Raw genomic sequence first — 24,476 nt, forward strand, 5'->3', positions numbered from 1 at the left:
AGTAATATTGCCGCAATAGTATTTAGTTCATTAGTTGATGATAAGATAGGTTGTAATGATTTTATACAACAAAATTATTCTTTAAACTCCGAATCAGATTCATCATCCTTGACAGTATTTTTTAAAAATGAGACTGAAATTGACAGCATTAGTTCTAGCTCACTACGTTCTAGCTCATCAACTGGTTCAATTTTCTGTTATATCGGTTCTTCGTTTCTATTAGTTTGTTTTGTTATTGATAAATGTTATTTTCTGTTATTAAATTTTGATTTGCATTTTATTTCTATTAGTTTTATAATACAACTTACTTAGTTATCAATGTAGAAAAAATGGTACGTTTTAATAGTTTTTGTTGTTTTTTACTTAATATAACGTGTTAATTATATTAACTTTTATTTTTGTATTTTTTTACACCAATATAACTCTAAGAAACTCATAAATATATTATTGTGTATTGTTTAATTTGTATTATTTTTACTTAATTGTTATGCTTTAAAATAAAAAGATTTATTCTCCATTTTTGTTATAATTTCGTAAAATTAAAAGGCGTACAAGTTCCTAAGCGACATTTTTTGATCAAAATACTTTTTTCGAAATATGGTAACCGCCTTTCAAAAAGGCTTAAACACCATAGAACCTAACATTAAAGGCGTAAGCACCAAAATGTTAAATATCTCATGTTTATAATAATTGTTTTATAAATAACATATGGTAAGTCAGAATGCCTCAGTTCGATAATAATAAAATGCCAAAAAAAATGTAAAAAAAGAAATATTAAGCGATATTAAACGTTTTTTGTGTCTCCTGTAAAAAACTGTCAATGGCGCTTACGCCTTTCTGTCGTGACACCGTCGATATAAACATAAAGGTGTAGTGTATTGGAAACTGCTGTTAACTCTTGCCTACGAGTAAGCGTAAATGTAATATTAAATATCTGACTATAATTGTTGCATTGAACTGTTTATTTTGTTTATCTTTGAACTTTTTTGTGCTCATTAGTGAAACACTAATATACTAGCGGACCAACAACTCAACATCGAGTTTTTTAAATGAAATTTTTATTTTGCGAGAAAAATATACAACATATACAATGGCCGGAAGTAAAAATATTTTTATCAATAACTCAAAAACTATAAATGATAATTTCGTGAACTTACATTTTTGAACTCTACGTTGAATTCTCTATTGATTTGACTAATAAAAACGAAACCGGAAGTCGACCTCAAAACCGGAATGCAATTTTTAGTTCATCAAATGTCGACATGGATATCATTTAGCAGTTAATTTTGCATGCTGATCACGAATCCGGTGTCATATTTGCTCTATCTTGACGTTTTATGCGCGTTTCGGGTCACTTCCGGTGTCGGATCGCAACCGGAAGTACATATTTAGATTCGTCTCGACGAGACCTTTCGATCCATATATACATTGTGGGGTCTAAAACTTAAAGTAAATTTTAACTTCCGGTCATCTCAAAACCGGAAGTGAATTTTTGTACCAAAAGTATATTTTAACAATCTCATACGTAATACTAATAATATTCCGAAAAAATATTTTAATTATCTAATATGGTTTTTGAGTAAAGTGGTGGACAAGAAAAGGGCTTAGCGTTTTAGTATATAAGATTTCAAGTCGCCTTTCGCTTTACGCCAATTTTATAGGCAACCAGTAATACAAAATGGTGTGTTGTTGTTATTTAGATACTGGCCAATAATTACAACCACTATGGATAATCCTAAACCTGTTGCTTTTGACTACAAGGGCAACCAAATTGAACAAACTACTTCAAACGTAACTAAATCAATAATGTTAACGAATGACGGAGAAAACAATACACCTACAACTTCATACGTTGCTGCAGCCAAAACAAGACCTAAACCTATTTTTCCAAAAAAAGAACAAGCAATTATCATACATTCTCATCCCAATCTTGTGTTATTGGACTACGTTAAAGCAGTTGGAAACATCGTTAATCCCAAAAATGCTTGTTTTGCATCGAAAATATCAAACAACCGAGTGTGTATCTACTTATCAAGAACCGAACTTGTAGACCAGCTTATATTAGAGCATTCCACTGTAACTGTAAATTCCGTTGAGCTGAGTATAAGAAGACTAATTTCTCCAGCTAAGAGAATATTAATATTAAATGTCTGTCCATCCATACTTAAAGAGGTCATAGAACAGGCACTCAAAGATTTCGGACTTCAAATGGTGTCGCCTATATCATTATTAAATGCAGGTATCCCAGGAGATGAGTACTCGCATATTATGAGTTTCAGTGTCAATGACACGTTAATTAAAAAAAACTGAGATATTATTATCAAAAATTTGTACCAGTTTTTGAAGACAACAAATTAAAATTTTGTTATCATAGCTGACCATAATCCTAGAGTGTGCTAATAAATTAGTAATTAATAAGGGTATCTTCTTCTTCTTAGCCTTCTTCCGTCCATTTTCGGACACAGGCCTCTTCCAACTCCTTCTATCTATCTCTATCCTAAACAATATACTTGAAATTTCTTCCGGTTACTCATTTTATGTCATCTACCCATCTCATATGCGATATTTCTCTTGGTTGTCTACCTTTGTAAGGTTTTCAATGTTGTATTATGACGTTACAACTTAAGTCCTTTTGTCTAGCATTGTAACCTTGGAAGCTACATTTAAGTTTAGCAAGTTTTGTTATGATATCCTCGACCCTTGTTTTTAAACTGATCTAGTAGTTCCTCTTCTTATGTGACAGTTTTATACCTAACATTCACTTTTCATTAACCTTTCTGTTATTGCTTGTTTATTTATATTTGCCTCATTAAGTGTCCAGATTTAACATTTATATGCCATGACAGGAAGGATGCACTAGTAAAACACTTTGCTTCTTAATTATTGATGTGTTTTGTGGTTCATTTTTACGCCGACGTATAGGGAGCTGTCTGCAAGTTTCTCTAAGTCTCTAAGTCTGAGGGAGTTTAACTTATTGACATTAACATTGATGCCATGTTGACCGATTTGTAGTTTTAAGGACGTCTTCTTGGGTTAGATTAAAAAGATTTGGTGATATTACGTCATCTTGTCTAATTCCTCTCTTAATGGGATGGGATTTTTATTTTTGTCTAGTTGTACTATCATAGTTGTGTTTTCACAAATGAGTGTATAACATTTCTTTATTTTGTATTTAAGTCTATTTAAGAGTACTTCTAGCAATACTGCAGAAAAGGATGAAGAGGCCTCCTATGAACAAATTGGCAATATCTTAAAGCTAGCTAGACATAATATAAATATTTTAATGGGGGATTAAAAACGAGAAAGTGGACCAACGCGAAGTGGAGAATTGTGTGGGCGTTATAGACTCGAAAAGAGAAATGAATGTGGTCATATTCTGGTTATTTCTGTATCAGTGAGGTACTCATAGTTGCAAATACCTTGTTTAATTTTTCTAAACGTAGATTTCCCTTTACAATCCCCCCAAATACAATAAAATTCAGGGAAACATCCGAAAGAAAATATTTAAAAAAAGTTAAACAAATGGTGGCTCTCCGATAGATAGAGGATATAGAGGATCTGGATAAAAAGAATGATAGCTTTAATGTGTACAAAAAATTAACCAAAGAAATGACAGGTTGTAGAAATAATACAAGAACGAATATCTTTAAAAATGATATATTATTACTGATGTGATGATAAGAGGACCAATTATATTCAACACCTACTTAATGGTTAAAGGACGGTATGTACTTATTGTACGCAAGAGAGATACCTTTAGAAATAATCAAAACATTTAAAAATATCTGCTAACACAACACAATAAAAGTAAAAGTAAAAGAAGAACCAACTGGCCCTATTAAAGCTAGCAATGGGATAAGACAGGGAGTCCTCTATTGTTCACCCTAATGATGGATAAAATAATCAAAAAGTAAGGACTTAAAAAGGATACCAAATGGGAGAAAAATAACTTAAAATAATCTGCTATGCAGACGCTGCAATACTACCCTCTCAGCGTAAAGAGGATTTACAACTTATGCTGCATCAATTTAGTATAACCGACAGAAAATTTAACATGTTAATTTCTCCAAAAAAGCATGGTTATAAAAGCAAATTTACTAAGATGTAAATTGGACACGTTATCTAGCTACGGAAAGCTCAAAACGAAAGTAAAAGATCAAGTAAATAGAGCAAACACTGCCTCAGTCTGCCTGAATGAAACAATATGTAAAAATTAAAATACCTAAAAAGAAATTAAAGGCCGAATTTACAAGAGTCATCAGACCAATAATGACATATGCGATAGAAACACGACCTGACACAGAAAGGACTAAAAGGATGTTAGAAACAGCAGAGATGAAAACACTTAAAAAAATTAATAATAAAACACTATGGGACAGAGCTAGAAGTACATATATACGACGTAGATGCAAGGTACAGAACATCAAGGGCTGGGTAAGAAATAGACGAGTAGAATTAAATGATCTTATAAGCCGAATGACATCAAATAGAGTAGTAAAGACGGCAAGAGATGGTTCCTTAATAGGAAGGTGATGAGTAGGACGACTACGTGCACAATGGAACGACAACTTACTGGAGACACATTGAAAAACAGACAGTCATGTCTAAATAAAAAGAAGATAAAGAGAAAAAGACAAACTATTTAATAATGAAAGAGAAGAACTGTCATTAAAAAACACAGAAGATACCGGACCACCAATATTACGAGAAGAAATCACCTATACCATCAAAAACACAAAAGATGGCACACCTACTGGACCAGACAAAGTGTCCATCGAACTCAGTGATGAAGATGTTATTGATGTAATGATTAAACTCTTTAAACTAATATATCAGACTGTTATAATCCCCAGACAATGGCTTCAATTGACCTTTGTAGCAATTCCCAAAAATTTAGTGCAGCAACCTGCTCAGATAACATAGCAATAGCAATAGCAATAGATCCTTTGTTCGGTTTGGATGTGCTGGTTCAGAGATGCATGAACATGAATCAGGAATATTTTGTAGACTTTGAAAGGTTATTTGATAAGGTTTGACAAAAAAAGCTGGTAGATATATTAAAAAGCAAAAGAAGTGATATAAAAATTATATCTAATCTATATTGGAATCAAACTGCCAAGGTAAGAGTTGACAACTAGAATACCGAAGATATTTAAATACAGAGAGGATTCCATCAAGGCTGCGTGCTCTCCACACTACTCTTCAATGTCTACAGTGAAGCGGTATTTAAGAAAGCGCTCTCAGACACCCTGTATATTTTTGCAGCTTAAAAAATACTTTTTTTATGCAAATTTTTTTTGTTGGGTTCTTAAATATTTGAACAATCAACTTTTATTCGCTCTTTTGCTAGTTTTAGTCAGAATTCACCTCGCAATATGTTCTTACGTTAAGTATAACTGTTGCCCACATTTTTTATTTAAGATTTCTGGTATTCTCTACATTTCTTTAAATATATTATCTGTAAAAGTCAATTTAAAACTATTGATAAATCTTTCTACATATTTCAAACCCATTAGAAATAGTTGCTAATATGGCTAGACCAGGCAAATAAAAAATAGATTTGAATAAAAAATTTAATAACGTGTTAAAATAAATATAATTACTAACAAATTTAAATTTTCTAACTTAGTACAATTTTAATTTTCCGAGATCTCCTTATGTTTTCTTGAATTGTGGAACACCTTTAACAGTTTATTGCATACGCCATCATCTGCATATTGAGTAGTTACCATTGAACATAACAGATTTCTTTGGCAAGTTTTACCACATTCATCTTCAATGGATATATCGCTTCCTCGGAATTTGTATCTAAAAAATGATTAATTTTTAATTATTTAAAATACCTAGTATCTCGTCAGCACAATATGTTATCTAATAATTACAAAAATCTATTTTAGGGAATGATATGAACACTGAATATTTGAATAAATACCTTAAAAATACCCAAACCAATTTTAATAATAAACAGCTTTGTTAACTTAAAGTTAATGCGACTTTATTTTTTTTTCGTAATTAGAAAAAACATGTTTAATTTGTTAAAACATTATTTAATTTTTTCCTTTCTTCTTCTTCTTAACGTGCCCCATTCCTAAGGACATTGGCGATAATCATGGCCCATTTGACTATATCTGCAGCCGTTCTGAAAAGTTCTATTGACGTTTTACCACTCAATTGTCTCAGATTCTTCAGCCAGGACGTGCGTCTTCTCCCCGGTCCTCTTCTGCCTTCCACCTTTGGAATGTGACCAAAGTAGCTCATTTTTCTTTTCTTAATCTTCTTCTTCAAGTGCCATCTCCGCGGCGGAGGTCGGCAATCATCATAGCTATTCGAACTTTTGAGTTTGCTTTTTGCTTTTTGCTTTTTTTTTTCGAATAGCTTTTGAGCTTTTTTTTCTTTATAGTGTTGAGTATTTATTTATCTTTTTTTATTCTTCGTAGCGTTTGTCATTTGTTATGTGTTGTGTCCAAGTTATTTTCCACCTTCTTCGATAATAACACATTTCAAAGTTAATGAGTTTTTTCTCTGTCGCTTCTGTAATTGTCCAGGTCTCAACTCCATCCAACAGGACAGAGAACACGTAGCATCTCAATACTGTAGTTCTAATTTCGATGTTGAGTTTTCCATTGCATATTATTGCTTTCATCTTATTAAAAGCACTTCTAGCTATCTCAATACGCCGTTTTATTTCCGTACTTCTATCCCATTCTTCATTTAGTTCGCAACCTAAGTACTGATATCTGTGCACCCTGCCTAAAAGTTTTCCTTTGGCATAAACACTGTCTTCCTCAATCTTGTTCTTGCTTACCACCATGATTTTTGTTTTATTTGTATTCAATGCCATTACATACCTTTGGCAGTATTGGGTAATGCGATCAACCAAGATCTGTAGTCCTTCTCTACTGCCCGCAAGGAGTATTGTGTCATCTGCGTATCCAAGATTATTCAGAAGTGAATAGAGCAAACAGAGCCTGGCTTGCATGAATAAAACAATCTGGAAAAATAAAAACATCGGGAGAGAAATAAAAGTCAGAATTTACAAAATAGTCATCAGACCAAGAATAAGACATATGCGACAGAAACACAACCTGGTGTACAAAGAGGACAAAAATAATGATAATATGAGAATGAATATGAATAATGAGAAAAAGTAGAATGAAAACTCGTAGAAAAATTGATGGTAAGACACTATGGGACAGAGCTAGAAGTACAGATATATAACGTAGATGCATTGGTGGTGCATCTACGTGCATCCTCTTAACCAGGAACTGGTTAAGAAATAGAAGAGTAGAATGTAACGATCACATGCCCCAAATGACAACAAATAAAGTAGTGATGACGGCGAGAGACAATCCTCCAATAGAAAGACAATAAGTATGAAAACCACGAAAACGACGGAACGACAAATTACTGGAGGCTCACTGAAAAACAGAGTAATATCTACATAAAAGGAAAGAAGAAGAAGAAATAAAATATTTTAAAGGTAAAACAAAACTGCTCGGATACGTCGATTTTTAAACTTGTTCGAATATCTAAGGGTGTTAAATTTTCGGTATTTCAGTGAACCCCTATCATGATGACAGCCACACATCAATTGTTTAAACAACAAAGAGAGTTATGTGATATTTGAAACGCTGTCAAAATCTGATTCCAAAACTGCTTTATACTAATATTTTTTGCTTATTTGTTAACTGATTAAATAGTTAAAATCAACTTGTTGTTGTTTGTAAAAATTATTAATTTTATTTGAATGGCAACGTTCACTGTTAGAATGTCAATAATTAATTCTCTGATACAAATCCTCGTTTAGTTCCTAAATATGATACACAATTTCCCGAAATATTAAACGCATGGGCAGATATATTGGATGAATATCTTGTGGGCCTAATATTCATTTAAAATTTAAATTGCGAAAAATACTTTAGTATGTTAGAGAATGAAATAATAGCTGCAATAACCAACATACTCACAAATAACTCACAAGGTTTTCACAAGAACATTATTTTCAAACAAGACGGTGCATTGTGTACTTATGCAAGTTAAGTACTAAATTATTTAAACAATGGACACCGAGATCACCGGATTTTATTCTATTAGAGTTACCGAAAGTTCAATGTATACCAGACAAATCCCCAAACATTGCTGATCTGTGCCAGAGAGTTACATACGAATGCAACAACATAACTACAAAAATGTTACAGAATATCAGAAAGGAAACAAAAAATAGGTTATATTACTGTCAACAGGTGAATGGTAAACAATTTGACTATCTAATGAACTAAAATTTTGGGTTGAAACTTACTAAAGAACTATTGGTCTAATATATTTTTTGGAATCAGATTTTGACAACCATTCAAAGGAAGTGTCACCCGACCTCCTTTGCTATTTAAAAAATTGAGAGTATGGCGGCCACCTGATGGGGTCACAAGCTAAGAGACACAAATCATGATAATGATAGATTGTAGATAATAGAGTCATTTGTCTTCCTAACCTAAAAGATCTGTTTCCATGCTTCTTGCTTTTGTTTTTTTAGCGCCTGCTGCGGAACTTGCCTGCCTGCGGAGCGGACTATGGAAAAAAGCGGCATCCTTTGATGTTTGCATCTGCTCAGGTGTTCAAGTGATGTCAGGCTCACTGACAAGTCGAATCGTTTCTTCTTTTCGTCTTCTTCTTTAAGCCAGGTTATCTGTTTTTTTTCGTCTCATATCACCTTCTTCTATTCACTAATTGAACGTCCACTGCTTGACATAAGAACCCTTTATTTCATACACTGCTACACACAGGCCTCCGTTCTTTAGTCCAGTGCTGTACATAGGTGTACGATTATTTCCTCCAGTGCTCTATATAGGTCTACGATTTTTCGTCCACGGCTAGACACAGGTCTTCTTGCTAATCATCGTACGGCCCCACTGCCCAAATTATATACCCAATTTTTCTTCTTTTCGTCAGTCTTCTTATTTTTATATTTAGATGCTGATTCCAAAAGTAGGCCAATAAACCGATGTGTCGCATGGTATAGTACCTACTTCAAAGAATGTTTTTTATTGATACTTACTTATAATACTGTTTAATAAGATCAGGATTTTCAGCCATCCTTAAAATAAGATTATTTATCTCATCGGTTGCTAGACTCTTTACGCCATATGTTTCTTTAAACGAATATAATTTATACCATAGTGGTTCATTTTCGTCCAAGTTAGCTAACGTCAGATTATAAGTCCATTCTTCGAAATCTAAAAGTTCCTATAAAAGATGAATCACAATTAATTGAAGTGTTTTTTTTATTTGTAATATTATTTATACGATTTAAGTTATAAAAATATATCTTCTGAAACATTTTTTTTACTGCTCAGAAGAATATATGACTCATTGCAGAACATCCACTGAACTGTTTACCGTAACTTGGCCATAAATCTTTTTCTGTTCGATATGTGTGATATATTTAAGTTCACAATTTAAGTTAAGTTTTATATTCCTTTTTTATATACTATGTATTTATTTTTGACTTGCTACAAACAATATGTTTATTTGTTAAGTAGTTAAATAAATAATAAATAATATATCAATTTCTTCATTTAAAAAACGTTTTTGGCTTATTTCAGATGCCCCTGAAGATGCTCTAGGGAGCGAAAGTACTTGGGCAAGATTTAATTAATAAAACTGTGCTCGATATCTGCCTTTAATTTTCAAAGATTTAGATTAAATACATAAAAGAAAAATAGTTCTAAAAATATTAGGCCTAATGAACTTGATAATGATTAATTTAGAAAGTTAACAAACCACGATATAATAAAAATTGAAAAAAAAACATATTGTTAGGTTTATCAAGGCACAGATATTTAAATGGATCAGAACATCTAGAATTTAGAAACATTTATTACAACAATTACCAAACTAAGATCAGTGGATCAAGAAGAAGATTCAAAATAAAAAGAAAGAACTTAATATTTAGGACTTTAAAAGGCTTGGATTGATTTACAGAGATATGTACAGAGGCAGAAAAAAATGAACGAAAATTAAAGATTGTCAAAATTTTGATGAGATTCTTAAAGTATGATGGACATTAAAATTGTTTTAATATTATTTTTAAAAATTTATCTTCTCAGTAATTTGCCTTAAATTGCGTCTAGTTCCACAATTCTTTTTTAATTTTTCTTTTGTTGTTTTACAAGTCATTTTACTGTATTTTTCATTAACTTTGTATACTATTTTTTATATACCTTTTTTTGTTTGATGCTATACCTCGTTTCTATTTAATTTATAATAATAAGAAGGATATTACTTACAAAAGTAGCATCGTTGACTGAAAATATTTTATAGCTCGGGTTTGCTTTTTGTTTAGTTACAATGGAAGCTCCGTTCCACAGGACACTGAGAGCTTGAGACTGATTAGTGGTATTATAATAAACGTAGAACTCATCTTTGTGCGAATGTCCGTTAAACTGGGCAGTTATTGTATCAGAAAATCTACAAAGAAACCATTGAAATTAAGGATGTAATAAAGAGTTTTTCTCTTATGTATTGATTATTTAAATTATTTTGAATTATTTGTTTTAATTATTTTCTGTAAAATATTTAAAATATACCTTTCTATTATTCTTTTGTATTCTCTAGCCCATACTTTGTAATAATCATTTTGTCCTGGTACCATATGATATAAAATGTGTACTTTTTCACTGCTTTTTTCTGCTTCAAGTAATATATTTACCAACCATTTTAATTGATCATAGGGATCTTGTGGATTATTGTAGAGCCACCTAGATAAAAAAAGAGATATTACATTAAGCGTTACAGTAAACTAGCGTGAAGCTTTATAATATGTTTTCTGTATTTTTAATATTTACATAATATTTTTAAAATTGAAAAAAGTCATTTTAAGATTTATTTATTATTTGGGATGCAAAAGTAAATGCAAAATGGGAACAGGCCACAGAAATTAAGGCGAGAATAGAACGAGCTAGAGCAGCATTTAACAATATGAAAAGGCTCCTCATAAGCAAGGATTTGTCTCTTCTCCTAAAACTACGTCTAGTTAAATGCTACTTTTTTTCAATCTTACTATATGGTTTGGAGGCCTGGACGCTGACAGAGACTCTCACGAGAAAACTAGAAGCATTCGAAAGGTGGGTGTACCGTCGCATTCTTCGTATATCCTGGACCGAACATGTCACCACATAGACGTACTCCAAAGAATCGGAAAGGAGAAAGAAATTGTGAGCACAATCAAACAAAGAAAGCTTTGTTTGGCAGAAGAAGACACTCGTGGCTCCAAAATCTGCGGAAGTGGTTCGGGCTCAAATCGGTCGAATTATTCAGAAGCACCGCAAACAAGACCAGAATTGCCATGTTGATAGCCAACGTTCGCAACGGACAGGGCACTTGAAGAAGAAGAATTTATTATTTATTTTAAACCAATTATATAATATTTAAGCTCCTAACGCCACCTGTTGACATATTAAGAAAGCATACGTTGTTTACTTCTAACAGACCTGTCAAATTCAAACAAAATTTTAAATTATAATAAAATATCATAAATATCATTTTTAATAGTAAGTTTAATCATTATATAAACTAAATATATTTAAAAATAATAAGTTTATTTATACGAAATTATTTTAAAACGAGAAATGGTGTGTTTAAAATACAATAAAACAGATGATTGAATATTGTTGTTAATCAGATGACATTTATGACTTTTAAATTTTGACAATCGTTGCGAATCGAATCTTTTATTGACAAACATTCTTTTAATTTTTTACTTCACATTTAATTGTTAGTTATTTTTCATACAGTTTTTAATTTAAATCTTCTTCTTTTTCCTTCTTGTATGTAGGCTTTAAAGCCTGTTTCTTCTTTAGTATTAGCCTCCTGAATTGTTTAAATTATCGTACTATCTTTTTCTTGGTCTGACAATACCTCTTCGTCCATTTGTCGACTTATCTCGTGCCATTCGTACTATTCTATCCTCTATATATACTACTATACTAATATGTTCGTTCCACTTCTGTTTGCGTTTTGTCAACCGTCACCCATCCATTTATGTCTTCTATATTGTATGCTCTTCGTATGTTTTCGCTTCTCTCCCTATCCAATAGACTTTTCTCTGATATTCGTCGGAGTATTTTCATCTGTGTTGTTTCTAGTAGTCGTCTCGTCTCGTTTTAGATGTGTTAGGTCTTGTCTCCGCTGTGTATGTTAATATAGGTCTAATTGCTGCTTTATATATTCTTGTTTTTGGGTCTTATCTTAGGTGTTTGTTCTTCCAGATTATGTCATTAAGAGATCCCGCCGCTTTACTTTCTGTTTAGCACTGTTATCGTACTTTTTCTTCAACATCTCGTTATATCTATTCCCAGATATCTAAACCTTGCTTCCTGATTTATTATTTCCCCACCAATTTCGATTTTACCTCGTATTGGGTATTCAGATGTTGTCACATATTTGGGTTTTTCTACTGATATTATCATATTCTATACTTATAAATACCGTTAACACAAATAGAAAGATAGATGTTACAATCAGCAGTAGATATAAACGTAAGTAAAACCCAACAGTTGACTATTAACAAACAACTAATACCAGAAAAAATAGACACTAAACTAAGCAACTATAAGTAACATAAAAAATCGGATTAAAAACATACAGACCATTTTAAGATAAGTCCAAGTTGCACTTTGTGGTCTAAAGCTTGGGGTACTATAGATGTATGTATGATGACAAGGCTAGCTAGTAACTCTTTTGTTAAATCTGTTGTCAAAATGTCCAAAATGGAAAAAAAGGACTATATATTCTTATTTTTTGACATCTATGTGCTTACTGGTAAAATATACATATATACATTCTCACTGTATACTTCTTATTTTATATTATTTTTGTAAATTAGCAAAAATGACAGCAAAACACATATTATGTGTAAACACAGTGAAAACTGCAAACATATTCGATCTCCAACCGAACGGTAATTATTTTCTAACGGCATATATTCGAAAACATTAGACATTGATATATCAAACAGTCGTGGATTTGTTGAATGTAGCTATTAACCGAGAAAAAATCTAGCAGCTTGTTATAGTGTATTTTTATGTATGAGGGAGTAATAAAACAATAAATTATGTATGCAAATCCCTAAACTGTTGATACGGGTGACTCAATGAAAAACAGATATTTGTCAACAAGTTTACAGAAGTATATAGAAAAACAATTTTAAATTGAGTATGACCACCAGGTATAAAGGTTGGAGCAGAATAGAATACAATAGTTGTGAGGGTTACTAATCCCTAAATAAGGTTGCCAGTGTCGGAGTGATGGAGGTTAACAGGTACTAATGAATTTGCAAGAAATGTAAGATGTTTATTTTATTGGTTATATATAACCAATAAAAGTTTAATAAGTACCTACCTATTTGCAAAATAAAGTTTAATTCTTTAGATAAAATAAAACGTTTTATTTTATCTATTTGCAAAATAAAGTTTAATTCTTTGCCTATTTGCAAAATAAAGTTTAATTCTTTAGATAAAATAAAACGTTTTATTTTATCTGAAATGAGTGCATTCCACGAAGAAAGGGTTTCAACAATCAAACAGTTAATTCTTTAATTCCAGGAATCTACGACAGTAATTGACTAGATAATTACCTTCTAAACTTATTCCACAGAAAATGTGATAGTGGGTTTTTCCATTTTGTATATAGGAAGGTCCAAGTGACGTATTCAAAATTCTTAACAGTTCACTAAAAGTAGGTACTTCAGTTGCAAGGTGCAGTTTATTGTGTATACTAGTGTTATGGAAAATTTGGAAGTGCCGTGTAAACGCCGAAAAATTGGTCCTCTAACAGTTAATGAAAAAACATTAATATTTAATTGTTTTAAATCATTTACAGACAAACGTTTATGTGAAAGTGTTGATGAGACCGTTGAGTTAGTTAGCAATTCACTTGGTGTTGAGAAATCTACGATTTACAGAGTTATTAAAGAAGAGAAATGTGGTAGTTTTCAAATGCCACGTAATGCTCCAGGGAAACCAAAATTTCAAATAGAATATCATTTTAAAGAAGGACTTCGACGGAAAGTGCATGAATTCTTCTTTAGACAAGAATTTCCAACATTGGATAAAGTTCTTGTCTCAGTTAGAGATGATAAGGATTACCCAGAAACGAGTCGAAGTACGTTATGGAAACTTTTAAAAGAAATAGGCTTCCGCTGGAAAAAGAATCCCAGAAAGTCTATTTTATTAGAAAGAAGCAATACTGTCATATGGAGAAGACATTTTCTAAGAACCATAAAGGAAATGAGAAACCAAAAAAGAAAAATATTTTATCTTAATGAAACATGGATCAATGAGGGTCATACACCAAATAAATTTTGGCAGGATGAAACTGTTACAAGTCAAAGGCACGCTTTTGTAAATAACTTATCTACTGGTTTAAACCCACCATCAGGAAAGGGACGCAGGCTGATAATAGTACACATTGGCAGTTCAGACGGTTTTGTTGAAGGTGGTTTATTAACTTTTGAATTAACTCGTACCGGTGACTACCATGAAGACATAAACGCTGATGTCTTTCAAGAATGGTTCGAACAAATGATAGATCTTCTTCCTAAGAACTTTGTAATAGTAATGGATAATGCAAGTTATCATTCCAGACTTATAGAAGGACTGCTCACAACCAAGTGGTTAAAAAAAGACTTGCAGAATTGGCTGAGTTCAAAATATATTACGTACCATCCCGGATCTATAAGAAAGGAACTTTATTCGTTGTGGGCCCTTCATAAAGAAAAATTTTAAAAATACGAAATTGATGAAATTGCCAAAAATCGTGGAATGACAGTACTTAGATCCCCACCATATCATTGTGAATTAAACCCGATTGAACTGGTATGGGCACAGATAAAGAGTGAAGTTTCAAGAAAAAATACCACTTTTAAAATTCATGATGTTAAACAGTTGTTTTTGAAGGCCGTAAATAATGTAAAACCTGAAAACTGGGAAAAGGCAGTAAATCACACTATTAAAGAAGAGGAAAAAATGTGAAAGCTGGAAAATATTACTGATAAAATGATCGAGCCAGTTATTATAAATCTTGGTTCTGAAAGTTCATCTTCTGAATCTGATTTGGATTTGTAACAAGTAGCTGTAAGTTTTATATTAATATTTTTATTCATCTATTTAACATACCTTAGACGGTTTTAAAAACTCTTTTTCTCTTTTGTAATTTTTAAAAATTAAAAAAAATGTGAATTTTTTAAAACTCTTTTTAATGTAGGCCAGTCAGTTCTAATATAGTGTGTGATAAAAGAGGTCACTTTTGTTTACATACACATAACACTTTATAACACTGAAATAATTCATTTATTTTTTACAATTATTCAAAGTAATTTTTTAATTAATTTGGGCACGCCCATGGAGTGGTCGGAGCTACCAGTTAAAATTATGCTAATTACTCTCTCGTTCATAAAAATAAACTATAATATGATTATAGCAAACGCTTAAAAACAATTTTAGTACACAAAGAATAGCGAAGGACTTATAAAACTAGAAAAGAAGCTTGATATGACACGCTTGAACTAGCAGTAGGAGCAGTATATATGGAATAGAATTTAGTGGACAATATAACTCTTAGATTCTTTTAGTTATGGCAAGAGGATTTATTTTAAATTTAGGAATTACAATAAGTAATGTGACTGTAAACTACCAACGCAATTTTTGCTGGGTATTAAACTAGAATTAGTATTATGAAGATTTTAATTAAAATACTCGGAAAAGCTGCAGAAAATATATTTAAAAATAATTTATGGAAATAGAGCAACTGCTAGAAAAGTGAGATAAATCGAGCAACAATATTTTAGACTTAAGTAGAATTAGATGCGATGTTTAATGCATAAAAATTATAGTGCCATAAAATTACTTAGGTAAACTATAAAAATATGCATAATATGATAATATACAGGGTGGTCCTTAAGTAATTGTACAAACAGAAACCATAGATTCTGCACTTTAAAATATTACGATTTACGTCAACTTGCTTTAATAAAATGTTGATATTAAGAAAGATACAGGGTGTTAAAGTGGAAATTTAAAATTTTATTTCTCGCTATAACTTTTACGTTTGTAAATATTTTTAGACAATAATTTACAATTGGATGCATTTAAGTAGGATAAATTATAATTTTATACAAACTTTAATGTAACTGATAGAGGGCGCCACATATGTCACATGTATGGTATAAATTTGCGTGTAACTTTTTTGCTCTTTAAGTTAGCTCTATTTGTTTTAAAAAATATTAAAGATACATTATTTTTACAAAGAAAAGATATACTTGTTAGTAACCGGAAAATTTAACCGTTTTCGAGATAAATGCATTTTATAAGTCAGCTGCACAATAATTTTTAGTTTGATATTTGTGCGGTAAAGCACTGAATATCTGTAGATAATCATAATTCATAGTTTATTCTTATGAAAACAACTCAAAGATAATATTGTTACATCACAAAAGGCTTTATTATGGCTGCTAAATGTCTTATTGGAGAAAAGATTGTTCATCTTTTTCTTTAGGTGTAGTGTCCGTATTCAGACGTTGGCCGTCATTATGTTTACAATTTCCCTTTTCTCTCGCTTCTTAAGTTTCTATACTGGCGTTGTATAACTTTTTCTTTATTGTAAAATGCTAAAATCCCAAAATATGTGATTTATGCAAGGTGGTATACCTCCATATTCTAGAGAGAAGGCAGTGAGAACATACTTAAATACAACTTTTCTGAACGTTGAATTTGTCGTGGTAATTCCTTGGCAATGTGATGAGATTTTGATATAATTATTTAATTCATGTGTGTATTCATCCAAAAGAATACTTATTATTCGTTACATAGTGAACACACAGGCAATTTAGTTCAGCATAATATTAGTTCGTTAGTTAATCATAATAGTCCATTTGTTCGAGATGTAATTATAGTTACTCGTAAACTGTAATTTAATCATATAAATAAGAAATGCCATCGATAGGATATTCCGTGTGGATATAAGTAATCAATGAACGAGATACATCACAGTTTAATACATTATTTAGCCTCTGCGATAAATAAGGTGTAGTTCCACAATATACCATAAGATTTCGATATGTAGCCAAAATAATATATTCATCCATTATACATTATAGCCACCACGTAGCCCAGAATTTAATCCGCTTGATTTTGGTGTATGGGGTGCATTAAATCAACCTGTTTATAAGAATCCCATAAACATTCGCAACCAACTCTGGGAAGAAATAAATACTGCAGCAGTTTCTTTAGACCCAATGATGCTATTTAATATGAGACGATCTTTTATGGAATATTATGACAAATAAATTAAAGAAAATGGTGGACACATCGAACACTTGCTTTGACAAAAAGTTATGTTATTTAGTTTAACTATTTCTGAATTTGGTTTGTAAACAAAATGTTTTGATTATGACTTTAATTTAACATAAAACGTAAAATGTTTGTTGTAAAATCCCATTATTCTGGTATTTTGTCAAATCCTATTATTAATTATCCTGCTGATATATTTATTTTATTTAATATTTCGTTAACTATTAACTTTAGTTAAAGGTATTTTATACCAAAATTCAGAAGTATTACTGTTTTTGTCTATTTTTCCTTGGTTGCCTGGAGTAATTGCCTTAAATCAGAATTATGCAGCTGATTTTTAAAATGCGATTATCTGGAAAACTGTTGAGTTTTGAAGTTATTAACAGGTATACCTTTTTTTTGTTAAAATAAAGTATCTTTAATATTTATCGTCACAAATACAGGTAACTTAAAGAGCAAAAAAGTAAAGTGCAAATTTATGCCACATATGTGGCATATGTGGCGCCCTCTATTAGCTACATCAAAACGTACATCAGATTAAAATTTCTCATATTTAAAAGTACCCAGTTGTAAATTTTTATACATAATTGTTTACAAACATGAAAGTTATAGCTAAAAATAAAATTTTAAATTTGCACTTTAACACCTTGTATCTTTCTTAATATTAAAATTTTATTAAAGCAATTTGGCTTAAATCGTTATATTTTAAAGTGTAGAATCTAGTGTTTCTTTTTGTACAATTACTTAAGGACCACCCTGTATAAAAAGTGTGCTTTCGTAGAGAGTATCGATTAGGAATCTTATTTGATATAAATAAAATTGTTATATTTTCAACTTACCAATTATTAAGATTACAAATATTGTTGTTCAATACAATAACTCTAAATCCTTTTCTTGGAGAGACCGTGTAAAAACCACCCTTTAAAAGCGTGTCTTTAACTTCATCTAGTGGTACCCACTTTGACATCTTTTGGAAAAGTATATCATACATCCATCTACTTGAGTACAAAGGATCTTGAACTTCTGAATATCTACAAAATATCAGTAAGTATCTGGTTTCGTGGTTGGTTTTTGGTATTAGTACATTGTTTTTGGTGGTTAATAAATTATGGTATAGATTTTTTTTCCCGTTACGTCTGCAACTGTGGTAGACATTAACAAGGATATTTAAGGTAAAAAGCTGCAATGATCATAGCTGTGATTCGTTTACTGTTCGTGAATAGATGCGTTGGTTATTTCTTTTGACTACCACTCGGCCTCTATCGGTTAGCCTGAATCTGTATTGTAATTTTTGGTGCGTCTGGGAAAAGGTTTCCTATTGCATAGCGCTGTTTAGAAGCAGATCCTTCTATTTATGGTTAAAGTTAAACAAGTTCTTTTGGACTTCAGTGGCCTTCCTTAAGAAAATAATATCGTGGCTTAAGAATTTGAGGGAATGATTTGAATGCAGTAGTGCAGAACTATTTAGAGCGGCAATCAATAGGGTACGCAAAGCCATAATGATTTCCAACCTTCGGTAGAAGATGGAACTTAAAGAAGAAGAAAACCTCCCTGAATATTCTTGGACTGTAGTGCAATATTTTTTTAAGCACTTTTCTTTAATACATTTTGGTGGTTTGAGTGATAGTTTGTCGTGATATTTCTGTCAGTGAATAAGACGATAGTTCCTCTTGTTCTCGGGAAACTAGTATTTACACTACATTCTGTTGTGCCAATGTATACTTCTTAAGCTTTCTTGTATCCTCATCGTATGTAGTATAGCCAATAACACTAACAATCGGTATTAAAAAACTAAGTAAAATGTTTTTTCTTTGATCAAATTCCTAAAATTCCCCAAACTAATGTACGGCTACGGCTATTGAATAGTTCACAACCTTACATATCTAGTATCCGATTTTTTGAATTTTTACTTCGTTTAAACGAACATTCTACGTCAAAGTGACGCGTTATAACGTTAATTTCCAGTGACGGACCCAGAACAGGTTAATAAAATTTAAAAAATCAAAATAAAATAAATCCATTTGGTTACAAAATGTAACAAAATGAAAATTTTAGTATAGTCTTTGGTCCATCCGCGTAAAAGGAACTAAACCTGCTGTATACCGTGCCACAGCTCTTCAGCATTTTGAGGTATAAAATTACGCGGATAAAACCGTTTTATAATAACTCCCCACACATTCTTGAGTCGCTTTAAATCTGAACTGTAGCTATACCGTGGTAATGTTTCGATGTTGCTATTCTGTAGCCATTGGTTTATTATATTTGCAGTGTGAACAGGACAATTATCTTGTTGGAGAATAAAATTATTTTTTGGACAAAACTATTCTACACTGGGAAACATGATGTTTTATAGAATATTCAAATAAGTCTGCCCAGCATACCTCCACATTCATTGGTGCTAAGATGTCCAGCTGCTCGATATTTATTAACATATAGAGGATTAAATCTATTATTATCTGGACTATACACCCCAATTTTGCCCAATTTTTTAGAAGATTGAAAAATTTTTTCATCCGTAAATATTACGCTATCCCTAAATCTTGATTTTGTAGCTGATGGTTTAAAACAAATTTAAGTCTCGATTGCTTCTGTTGCAGTGTAAGTTTTTTTTTTTTGCTGCAGTTCGGTACCTAAGACGCGATGCTTTAATTCTGCGCAAAGTTATTATTTTTCTTCCAAAGTTATTATTTCACAGAAACTGTGACATATTTCTTACAGTTTTCGCATCTTTAAAAGAATTCTCTTCTAATTTCTCCAAAAGCGTACGATCTTCATGAGCGCTAGATATTTTTGGTCTTCCAGAACCTTGCTTTCTTTCGAGTTTCTTGTTTTCTCCATCTTTTATTAATATTAAAAACTGTTGTTCTGCTTACGTTAAAATGGTTTGCTACAGCAGATAGTAACCAATCATATTCTAAGTTCGTTACAATTCTTGCTTTTAGTTCTTTGGTACCACGTGGAACCATTTTTTGAGGTTGAACAAAATAAGTTATCTGACTAATAAACTTTAGGATCTGGCAGTGACAGTGACAATAAGTAAATAATAGGTATTTATCCTTCAAAATACACTGCTTAATTCTCTACAAAATACGCTTTAAGAGTCGTATCAGTTCTTTTAGGAACCACCTGTACATAAAAATGTTTTTCAGTACAAATTATTATAACTTGATGTATCTATACAGCTTTACAATATTTAGTTATACATTGCTCCAATAAATTAACGCACCATCTACAAAAACAAAAAAAGCGATTCATTGGTGTTTTGAATTTAATTGTATTCATTTTTGTATTGAATGTATAATCTATTTGGAATGTTATATCAAGTTACTTGTTTTATTTTTGTTTCAACCGTTATCTAAAGCCCGCCACACACGTTCCAACGCCGCAGTACGATTTTGTCGAATGCTCTACAAAATTGAACGTACTTTGATCGTGTATTTGCACCACTCGACCAAATCGGCCAAATAAATGAAGAGTTGGTAACATGTTACAAAAGAAAATTAAAATTCTTTGGATATCATCGCAATTCTTTTAATTAATGTACGTGACAGTATGTATGTCTTTTCAGCAACCAAACTTTGCACCACCACCTACCTTTTTTGTATTTTTTTCATTTATACAAAAAGCAAGAGCCGCTAAAAGTATATCGTTATCTGACATGTTTCCGAATTGAAAGAAAAACTCATACTGCAAAATCGGTACGTGTGTGTTCCAATCCGATTTTCAGCATTATTGTACTGCAATAATTGCATTCGACAAAATCGCACTGTGCCGTTGGAACGTTATTGGATAGCTTAAGGAAATGGACTTACACAAGCAACACATTCATGATTTGAAGATTTTTCTAATGTTCGAATTAGTTCATTAATGAAACTGTTCGCCAATGTCTCAAGGAAGGCTATTTAATAAATCGTACCTGCCAGAGGGTCAGCCCTGAGTGTAGCTCATAGCAGACCGCTTTTAAATTTGCATGAAATCACGCCTATTGTTTAGAGACTGATTGGAATAAAGTGATAATTACAGATAAGACTAGAATGTGTCCTTACAATTGTAATAGGCGTATTCGTTTACTGAAGTCAGAACGAACGGTATGCAGAGTGTAATATTTACACGAAAATAAAAACGATATTTAGTAGAGAATCGTTTATGGTCTGGGGTGGCGTTTCTTTAACGGGTTGTACAGACTTACTAGTGTTGAATAACGGTACCATCAACGCTCAGCGATATATCGTTGATGTTCTTTAGGACCCTGTTGTGCTATTTGACCCTCACCTGGGCAAAAATTTTGTTTTAATGCATGATAATGGACGACAGAAAGAACGAAGGACGACAAAATAAGTTTGAGTCGCCGTTATGGGATGGCCAGCGAATAGTCCCGGTCTGAATCCTATAGAGAATGTTTGAGACTTGCTTAGTAGACGTCTGCGGAATTCTCCTAATTAACCAAACACTTGGCAGCAACTGGAACAACTTCTTCTCCAAATTTGGAATGAACTGGATGAGAATAGTTTATGACCGTTTATTTCGAGTATGAATCGTCGATGCCAAGTTGTCATTCGTAGCAGGAGTAGAAAAACGTCTTATTAAGCAAACAAATTTGAACAATTTTAATTTTTAGAATAAACGATTTTGTTATTTGTTTAACAAAAATCATATGTTTAGCAAAATATTTTGTAAATCTGTTTGTTTTACAAAGTAATTATGTTATTTGGTAAATTTTAAAGTAGTTCGTTAATTTCTTGGAGCAGTGTATTTTTGGAGAAACTAGAACAATTAACAATTAAAAAGTATCAATTTTGATTAAAAATTAAATAATAGAAACTTACAAATTGGAAGGATGAGCTTCGTGATTTCCAAATACTAGAAAAACCGGGACATTATAAATATCTGCGAACGTGTCTAATATTTGAGATATAACTCTAGTGTTTTCTTCTATGCTTGTGTTCCATACTCTGTGAGCAACAATATCTCCAGTGAAGTACACATAATCGTATTTCTACAACAAAATAGTATAATGGGTAAATTCGTAAACAAAGTTAATACAGGTCAAAATTTGAAAATTAAGTCATATACTTGTATGGAATTCATTTCAACAGAGAAGCAAATTGATAATAAAGCAATAATGTTCTCATTTCTTATACAATCAACATAGTATAGGAAACTATCCCTTCTTTTCTTTATTTCTTCTTCCCCCAGCAACACTACATTTTAATATTTTATTGACAGTGTTCTGAACTTCTTTTTCTTACACTTTGTTTGTAAAACTTTCTTTACATATTTATAGTCTGCCATTTTTACTGACTTATCGCATTGCATGTGGACTTTCTATGTCATCATCATCAATTAGCCTATATTTGTCCACTGCCGAACGTAGGCCTCCCGTAAAATTTTCCACCTATTTCTATTTTGTGCTTCTTGCATCCAGTTTGTGGTGATGCGCTTGATATCATCCGTCCATCTAGTCGGTGGTCGTCCTCTGCTTCGATAAGCCTCTTGCCTTGGTCGCCATTCCAGAATCTTTCTGGTTCATCTATCATCCGTTAATCTGGCAACATGTCCGGCCCAAGCCCATTTAGCCATGGCTATTTTTTCAATTGCATCTGTGACTCCTGTTCTTCTTCTTATTTCTAGGTTTGGTACTTTATCTCTGATGGTAATACCTAATATTGATCTTTCCATAGCTCGTTGTGTAACTCTTATTTTATCTATTGTTCTTTTTGTCAGAGTCAGTGTTTCTGCACCATATGTAAGAACCGGTAAAACGCATTGGTTAAAAACCTTTCTTTTTAAACAAACTGGGATAACAGACTTGAAAATGTTATTCAATCTACCAAAGGCAGTCCATGTGAGACCTATCCTTCTTTGTATTTCAGTTGTCTGATTATCTCGGCCTAAGCGAATCTCATGCCCTAGATATTTGTAAGCTATTACTTGATCGATGCTATGGCTCTCAATCAGAATTTTACCGCTGACTACAAGGTTGGTCATAAATTTTGTCTTTGAGGTGTTAATTTTAAGACCAATTGTTTTTGACACTTTATAGAGCGTGTGCAGCATTTTTGTAGCTTTATCAACTCTATCAGATATTAAAACGATGTCATCGGCAAATCTTAGGTGGTTCAGATCTTCCCCATTTATATTACTTCCCATGTTATCCTCTCGTTCCATTTGCTTAAACATATATTGCATATTTCATAAAATGAAATACTAATTAAAAAAAAAACCTAAAACATAAAAAAATAAAAACCTTAACTGAATGAACAAAATTTCATTGAACAGAAAAGATAAGTAACTACGCATTTCTTTGGAACACTTTCCATAAATAATGAGGTGTGTATAAATCTTTTTTCAGCAGGCATCTGTAATTATACATTCTCATACATTCTCATATATTCTCATACATTCTCATACGTTTTCGTACACACAAAACACAATCCCTTATTACGAATGATTATTATCCTTAGAAAGACGTATTGAAATTGTGCACATCCTCTCGTTGCGTCACTCCGCTGGGTTGATGTAATGGATTTTTTGGTCATTGGAGCTTCGTTTTTCGTCAAAAGTTGCTGATGTGTTTTGGTTTTTTTGGCCTCTTTGTTACTTTGGTCATTTTGTTCATTTCACGCTTTTTCCTATTTTCTTCTTTCTTCACCTCTTTCTGTAGCTTAGCTTCTTTCTTTTCTTCTTGAATTTTTTTCCACTAGATGTTATCACGTATGGCATTTTTTTCGTTGTACGCTGAGACTTTCGCTCTGATGTCAGTTGCCGTAGCAAAGTGTCGTGAAACCCGTGATCAGCAGCTTCCACGATAGAATCAAAATTGTTTGGCGTGTTACATTGAATGTGGCACTCTCTTTCTTGACTTTTTTTGCCTCCTACATACGGTAGTTCTTGATCAATATTTTGTAAATCTTAAAAATATTTTTACAAGCAGCTGGAAATCTTCACTTTTATCACCTTTCCTTAAGTTTTCCCTGCACTGTCTAAGTTGATTTAATTTTTCTGGTCTAATTATGGAAATAAAGTCATCATATGTCATTTCAAGTGTCCTTTTCATTCCCATTTCCAACAGCTATATCTGGTCCTGTTTTCTTCTTTTCAATACATTTTGAAAAGTTAATGGATTCGAAATTA

The 24,476-nt window shown here is 31.9% G+C and overlaps 1 protein-coding gene across 1 annotated transcript in view; it reads right to left on the bottom strand.

The window, feature by feature from the left end:
- Positions 1-5,559: 5,559 nt before the first annotated feature.
- LOC140432640 (sphingomyelin phosphodiesterase 1-like) overlaps positions 5,560-24,476 on the bottom strand; it is a 32,096-nt gene continuing 13,179 nt past the window's right edge. Inside the window, exons 5-10 of the mRNA XM_072520671.1 lie at positions 22,169-22,338; positions 18,182-18,373; positions 10,584-10,754; positions 10,284-10,464; positions 9,053-9,240; positions 5,560-5,808 (exon numbers count right to left, since the gene is read on the bottom strand). Coding sequence (XP_072376772.1) covers positions 5,637-5,808; positions 9,053-9,240; positions 10,284-10,464; positions 10,584-10,754; positions 18,182-18,373; positions 22,169-22,338 — 1,074 coding nt within the window. The 3' untranslated portion in view covers positions 5,560-5,636. The remainder of the gene's footprint in view (positions 5,809-9,052; positions 9,241-10,283; positions 10,465-10,583; positions 10,755-18,181; positions 18,374-22,168; positions 22,339-24,476) is intronic.

This window comes from Diabrotica undecimpunctata, chromosome 1 (genome assembly GCF_040954645.1).
Source record: "Diabrotica undecimpunctata isolate CICGRU chromosome 1, icDiaUnde3, whole genome shotgun sequence".
In the NCBI taxonomy this organism is placed as follows: domain Eukaryota; kingdom Metazoa; phylum Arthropoda; class Insecta; order Coleoptera; family Chrysomelidae; genus Diabrotica; species Diabrotica undecimpunctata.